The sequence below is a fragment of the Micromesistius poutassou genome (assembly GCF_964030765.1).
Source record: "Micromesistius poutassou genome assembly, chromosome: 16".
NCBI lineage: Eukaryota > Metazoa > Chordata > Actinopteri > Gadiformes > Gadidae > Micromesistius > Micromesistius poutassou.
In genome coordinates, this window is record NC_140286.1 from 5,032,076 (window position 1) to 5,040,036 (window position 7,961).

At 44.1% G+C, this 7,961-nt stretch overlaps 1 protein-coding gene across 1 annotated transcript in view; it reads left to right on the forward strand.

Moving 5' to 3' along the window:
• Positions 1-7,457: 7,457 nt before the first annotated feature.
• LOC311360526 (uncharacterized protein) overlaps positions 7,458-7,961 on the forward strand; it is a 4,234-nt gene continuing 3,730 nt past the window's right edge. Inside the window, exons 1-2 of the mRNA XM_084480606.1 lie at positions 7,458-7,616; positions 7,874-7,914. Of these exons, the coding sequence (XP_084336732.1) occupies positions 7,541-7,616; positions 7,874-7,914 (117 nt within the window). The 5' untranslated portion in view covers positions 7,458-7,540. The remainder of the gene's footprint in view (positions 7,617-7,873; positions 7,915-7,961) is intronic.

The window sequence follows — 7,961 nt, forward strand, 5'->3', positions numbered from 1 at the left end:
AGCATCACCCGAACAGTGCTCAGAATTCAATTTATATTGGAAGTGGGCGAAATGGTAAATAAGCCACGCCTACAGGTTCTAATTTACCAAGGTAAAACTTTGGTCTGTCTTGGCTTTGGCGGAAATGGCGAAGTGACCATGTTTGTAGTCTTTAACTTAACTCTACAAACTCATAAAACCTTTTGTTGTCCATTATGTGAAGAAGAAACCATTCATAACTGTTGTTAGCTTGAAACATGTAATTTGAAGAACTATAGACTAAAATAATTTACATCCGTGTATTTCCACAGAGGTCAGTCTACACGTGTCTATTTGAATTCTTTACACACTTCATTTGACAGTTTAGGCCTACTACTGACTGAGTTTGCGTTGAGTTTGCGCCAATTGACCCGTCGCTAAGCTCCGCCCTGAACGCAGATGAGCCAATGACATTCCAGCCACAAAAAAACTTGGACATCGGCTCGGACAACTCCATTGAAAACAACAGGGAGGAGGCATAATAAAAAAAAAATTATAAAAAAAAACATGGACAAACGATGTGCTTGGGGAATATGTAACACGGCCTCTCGGTATCCTGAGAGGCTGCAGAATGGGGTAGGCCTATATTTCATCCCTTCTCCCAAGCCACAACGGGACAAGAAAAAGTGTGTAATGTGGATCAGGCTGTGCGGCAGGCCAGAATACCAACTGAATTTAAGCTTGTTACCTTCTGTAGGCTATGTATTTTAAAGTTTTGAATATACCCCTCCATAGCATAATGTAGTCCCTTTCGATTGATACTGGAAGAAATTAAATCCTTTTTCGCCCAAAACTTCTCCAAAATCTGCTTTGATATAGGCTACTGTCAGCTGACATTTTTCCATATGTTTTTGTTATCGAGTCTGGGTCCCGTTTCCCGAAAGCATCGTTAGCCTATGTGGTTCGTTCGCTAATCAATTGTGTTTTAATATTTGTAGCATTCATATTAGTCTATTTCTTTCGTAGGCTACTCTGCTGTTGGCCTTGATGGGGAGATATTATTTTGCTGCCCCCTCCCACCGAGCCCATTTCAGCACCGTGTCAGTGGACAGCTACAAGCCTACGAATGTCGAGCAGTGCACGCACGTTCATGTTAAGAGGATTTTCGGGAAACGCTCAAAAGAAAATGACGAAGCATCAAAAGATCCTTCGTGAGAATGATCGTACGAGCGTGATCGTACGAGCGTGATCGTACGAGCGTGATCCATCGTTATCGGGAAACGGGGCCCACGATGGATCCATGCTCGTACGATCCATCGTACGATGGATCTCACGATGCATCATTAATTTTAGGGGAGCGTTTTCCGAAACTCATCTTAACATGAAGTTGAACGTGCGTGCTCTGCTCTTACGACGTCGTAGGATTGTAGCTGTCTACTGACACGGTGCTGAAATGGGCTCCGTATGAGGGGGAGACGCAGGAATGTTGTTGGATTAAACTATATTTTGTGGCAGCAAAAATATCTCCCCATCAAGGCCAACAGCAGAGTAGCCTATGAAAAGAATAGACTAATATGAATGCTACAAATATTAAAACACAATTGATTTGGTCTAGGCCGACATATGCTATATCCAGTACCGGCGCTCCGCACACGCAGAACACGCACTGCGCGTAGGGCACCAAGTGTCTGGGGGGGCACCAAAAAAATATGTCTCGTAAAAAATCATCATCATAATAATAATCATAATAACGCGACATATTTAAAATGAACATGTGTAAAACGTGTTAATAGCAATACCAAAGTAACATTTGCTCGAGAAAAAGATGCGTCTCCTGTACGGCCCTCTCTCTCTCCCCTTGGTGCCCCCCTCCCCCACATCCCAGTGGTATGTTCGATTAGATCATTCTCAAGTTTGGCAGACACCTGTTGGACATGGCCTCGAAAAGGCATCAAGAGTCAGGGGCGGATAAGAGAAAAAAGAAGAGACAGCGAGATGATGCACGCACGTCGATGGCAGGTAAGACCATTTTTTAAATAAAAATGGCTAATTCTGTAATTTAGTCCTTGTATGAATGTCTATGCTCATGCCAGGTAATGTTAACATTACGTTAATGTCAACAAACTAAAGTTAGCTCCTATATTATTTTAGCCATTAGAAGTCGTCAGCCAAGTATTAGCCAAGTTTACTTATATAGGTCTACTGCATTTCAGGACGTTTATTTGGAGTTTGTTATGTAGCTACCGTTAACGTCAACAAACTAACGTTAGCTCCTATATTCTTTTAGCCATCAGAAGTCATCAGCCAAGTATTAGCCAAGTTTACTTATATAGGTCTACTGCATTTCAGGACGTTTATTTGGCGTTTGTTATGTAGCCTACGTTATGATGTTATGCATGTGTACTGTGAACCAACGAGTATGCAATTGTGTACTGTAGTAGAAAAAGTAATGCTACAGATGATACTTTAAAGTAATGAGTTGATGAATGGAGAATGGCTCCTGGTAACATGAATTCTGAGAAACCTTGCATCTGCAGGGCGACATCTGCAGGTGAAACTACAATTTGAAAGAAAATAAAGAAATCTTAGTTATGTAGATCCCCCTCCCTTCACATTCATAGTTTTCAAATTATGTAGATTTCTTTTTATATTGTGAGCCATCAATCATTGTCTTAAAGGTAAAATAGTTTTAAATGTTGTCATGCATCAGTGATTTACACATTGGCTTACATAAACCTGTAATTAATATGTAATATTGTTTTTGAATCAAGGTGCAAAACTGTATTTCAGTGTACAATCCCTGAGTATTTTTTCTTGTATTTCTGAATGCTTAGATATGTGCAAGGAGTTCCTCAAGACCAGGAGGAAGATTTAGATGATCAACCATCCACCAGCAGTTCAAGCACACATCATCAACCACCAATCTCTGCAGACTCTGCAACAGCACCCAGCCCTGACCAACAACCATCAACTACTAGTTCAGGACTTATGTTAATGTTTGGTGCTATTGTTAATGCAAAATTAGTGTAGTCTTTTATCAAGATTTTAATTTCTCTTTATTTGCACATTACATTTTGCAAAACATTAATGTTGATAAGTTATTTTGGAAATAAAGAGAAACGTACTGACAATTACTGAATTGATGCTTGATTGATGATTTTCGGGGGGGCACCACAATGCATTTGTGCTTAGGGCACCCAAATGGCTAGCGCTGGCCCTGGCTATATCAGTCCTAATCCCGAACGCACCGTGCGTACATTGTTTCACGGCATTTTCTGTCCCTTCTTCTGTTTGGCGCACATGGCTAATTTGCATACGCGCACAGGACTGTCGGAATGGGAACACGTCGGACTGGCAGCATGTACATAACAACGGCTAACGTGTAACGGTAACGGTGGTCCCGTTAAAATAATGTCAATGAATCAGCTCAAGCCTAACGTTATCTACAATCGTTGTTCTGGAACCAAAGATAAGGATCTACAACTTGTAGGCCTATTTAATAAGCCTAAATTGTTCTGTGCTGTGTCCTGATTGGCTGAAGAGAAATAGCCACATCGTTGCTTTCTAAAACTGGACCTGGCGATTTGACATGTTCAATCTTTGGCGACTCCTTGCAACACCTTGCGACGCCTTGCGACGACCAATTCACACTGCTGCAACTTTTCCCCTGCGACGTTCTAAAACCGTCTCGTTGCAAGTCGTTGCGTCGCGAATCTTTGGTCTGAACTGGGCTTAACATGTCTCTGTCTTTGCTGTTTAAATCTAACAGTAGTCTACGGGTAATATATATGCGGGAACCACTGTTTTTGGGGTATTGCGAAATTGCGCCAGCAAGTAACGATGCATCCTAGTGCTCTACGAGTACCCCTGTAGCCGTCGTTAGTTACGACGGTTTTGACGACGTCGTTAGTCCAGTCATTTTATGGACTGGACTATTTTATGGACCGCACCGTACGCCAACCCGGGCCCGATTCCCGCCCCGTGGTCATTTCTGGATCCCACCCCGTCTCTCTCTCCCACTCGCCTCCTGTCGCTCTCTACTGTCCTATCTGATTAAAGGCATAAAACACCCCCAAAAATTATATAATAATATAATAATAATAAAAAATGATAAAAATAATAAATACCATAACGGATCTAAACATAAGGTATAGCCAGATGAAAATGTATTGTAGAATCTTGTTGACATCAAGTGTCACCATGACAACAAGGAAGAAGAGTCAGAGTCAGCTGAAGCTGTTACAGCGATGGAGACCAATGACAGTGATGGAGACCAGGTGACAGAGGTGAGCAGAGATGCAGATGTGGATGAAGCCTCCTCATCCTCATCCTCATCCTCATCGTCGTCCGCTTATCCGGGGTCGGGTCGCGGGGGCAGCAGCTCAAGCAGGGGGCCCCAGACTTCCCTTTCCCGGGCCACATTGACCAGCTCTGACGGGGGGGGTCCCGAGGCGTTCCCAGGCCAGTGTTGAGATATAATCTCTCCACCTAGTCCTGGGTCTTCCCCGGGGTCTCCTCCCCACTGGTCGTGCCTGGAACACTTCCCAAGGGAGGCGTCCAGTGGGCATCCTTACCAGATGCCCGAACCACCTCAACTGACTCCTTTCTAAGCAAAGGAGCAGCGGCTCTAATCCGAGTTCCTCCCGGATGACTGAACTTCTCACCCTATCCCTAAGGGAGAAGCCAGCCACCCTCCTGAGAAAACTCATCTCGGCCGCTTGTATCCGCGATCTCGTCCTTTTGGTCATCACACCCCGTTCCACCCCTCATGACCATAGGTGAGGGTAGGAACGAAGATCGACCGGTAGATCGAGAGCTTTGCCTTGCGGCTCAGCTCTCTTTTCGTCACAACAGTGCGGTAAAGCGAACGCAATACCGCCCCCGCTGCTCCGATTCTCCGGCCAATCTCACGCTCCATCGTACCCTCACTCGCGAACAAGACCCCGAGGTACTTAAACTCCTTCACTTGGGCTAAGGACTCATTTCCTACCCGGAGAGGGCAATCCACCGGTTTCCTGCTAAGAGTCATGGCCTCAGATTTAGTGGTGCTGATCCTCATCCCAGCTGCTTCACACTCGGCCGCCAGCCGATCCAGTGAGTGCTGAAGGTCACAGGCCGATGATGCCATCAGGACCACATCATCTGCAAAGAGCAGTGATGCGATCCTCAGATCACCGAACTGCAACCCCTCCCCACCACGACTACGCCTCGATATCCTGTCCATGAAAATCACAAACAGGATTGGTGACAAGGCGCAGCCCTGGCGGAGGCCAACACCCACCGGGAACGGAACTGACTGACTGCCGAGAACGCGGACACAGCTCTCGCTTTGGGAGTACAGAGATTGGATGGCCCTGAGGAGTGAACCCCTTACCCCGTACTCCCGCAGCACCTCCCACAGTTTCTCCCGGGGGACCCGGTCATATGCCTTCTCCAAATCCACAAAACACATGTAGACCGGATGGGCATACTCCCAGGCCCCCTCCAGGATCCTTGCGAGAGTGAAGAGCTGATCCGTAGTTCCACGTCCAGGGCGGAAACCGCATTGTTCCTCTTCAATCTGAGGTTCGACAATCGGCCGAACCCTCCTTTCCAGCACCTTAGAATAGACTTTCCCAGGGAGGCTGAGAAGTATGATACCCCGGTAATTGGCACACACTCTCCGGTCCCCCTTTTTGAACAGGGGAACCACCACCCCGGTGGATGAAGCTTTGGAGATATATAAGAATTTGATGGATGGAACAATATCAGCTGAAGAGGCCAGTTGAGCACATTGAGTCCATCAAGAAGACCTCAAGAACCTCAGCTCTCTGGATGCAGTACATGGATATGCAAGACATACTACGAAAGTACATAAGTGCAGAGCACACAGGAAACTGGCCATCCATCTGCAGGCTATCCAGGACATGCTACCCTATCTGGCAGCATCAGGACACAATCTGTATACCAAATCTGCTAGGGTGTATCTTCAGCAGATGCAAAACGTCCAGACCACACACCCAGGAGTCCTGCATGGGGGTTCATAAAGTGTATTTTATCTTACAGATGGACTTTGTCCTATGGAGTGGAGATGGCACAAGTGTGGCGAGGGATTTGTGCCGATTAAGACAACCCTACCTCCTGCTCCTGAGAAACTCATGAAGGGCATAAGGTGCAGCTGCAAGTCTGACTGCAGCACCCTGAAATGCAGTTGTAAAAAAACAATATAGAGTGCACCCCGGCCTGTGGACACTGCAATTAATTCTGCATTCTCCTTACCCTTGTCTCCTGTTCTTCCCTCAGACTCATCCCCGTGAAACAGTCCCACGGACCCAGCCCCAAACCCCATCTCTGAATTAAAATTAATAAAGGCTGGATTAAAGTACTTTTCCCTGCCTCTATATATTAATGCTCATGGGTAGCCTGAATGGGTTCCATTCAGACCTTAACATTAAGTATTTTACTGTTATATGTCAACAAGATTCAACAAGACATTTTCACCTGGCTATATCCGAAGGTTTAGATCCGTTGTGGTAGCCATTTATGCAAATTAGCACATACGTAATTAGATTATACCCAGTTTGCCCATGTTAACAAACAATTTCAAAAAACTTGTAATACATTTTTTGTTTGTCTTGATTTAAGTAATCAACTCAATCATTTTCATGGTGATATCTGAAGGTACATTTCTTTTCCTATCCGCGTGAGAAAAATAATGAATAGGCGTATGCATAGGGTATATTTGGGTCTTTTTCGAAACTTTCCCCTAATGGGATTCTTCTGGGATTTTTTTTCTTACTTAGGACATATTGAGGATACAAAATCAGTTGAGTTTGCTTCTGTTGCAATTTGTTCAACCCTGACATCTATTATTATTTTTCCTCCGTTCACTTACAGTACGTGCTGAAATCAGGAACTCTCTGCGCACCCTCTGAGAGCCCAGAGGAAGAACAAATGGTCATAAGAAACAACATAGTGCTGCGGTAACTGTGTATAAAATAAACAGAATGTAAAACTGAATGTATGCTCAGAAGGCGGCCCCTTCCACCCTAACCCTGAAACAGAGCCCTGAAACAAAACAGAAACCTTAAAACCAAACAAACCCTAAAACCACATCCATAGAAACCCATAAAGCCCACTTATAATAACCCCTAACCCTAGAATGAAACTAACCCCTGAAACTCATCACCTAGAACCCCCTAACCCTAAAACAAAACCCCAGAACCTATAAACCAAACCCTCGCCCTAAAACTAAATTAAAAAAACTAAAAACTAACCGTAGCCCTAAAACCAAACCATAAAACTAAAACCAAAACCCTTGAATCTAACTCTTACACTCAAACCAAAGCCTAAAACATAGCCCTAAGTTGAAACCCTAACTCTAAAACCGGTTCCTATACTATATATATATATGTACCCATTATTTCTGATGAATCTTCTTTATACTTAAGAGACATAAAGGGGAAGTATAGTTGGCAGGAAGTGACTCAGGAGGTTCAACTGAAAATACTGTATGCTGTCCTCCCTAAGAAGGGCAGAAAAAACCACCGGCGCTAGTCGTTTGTGTGGAGAGTACATGTTGTGTTCATATGTACAGTAAAGGATGAGGGTGATAATGAAGCTGTTAGGGTTTTGGCTCCTTCCCTCGTTTCTGTGGGCTCTCCAGACCCCACAGATGGGTAAGTCACCCGAATGTTTGAAAACTGTTATTCTCGCTTTCAGAATGGTGCTAGTATAGGATAGAAAGTAGAGTGTGTGTGTGGGTGTGTGTGTGTGTGTGTGTAACATCTGTAAGTATAACATCTGTTGTGTTTTATCAACCTTTGTTATTGTTCTGACATTGTTCATTTTAATTAAAAAAAACAATTGAAAAATAAGATAATTTGAAACAGACGGTTTCGGTGTATGGCTGTCAATAACATAATGTGTATTCCAGGAAATCGCCACTCTGAACAGGAACTCTGTCAGGAATACGAGGTGAGTCAGAGAGAAATGTCTATTTTTTTTAATCTTAAAAATTAAAG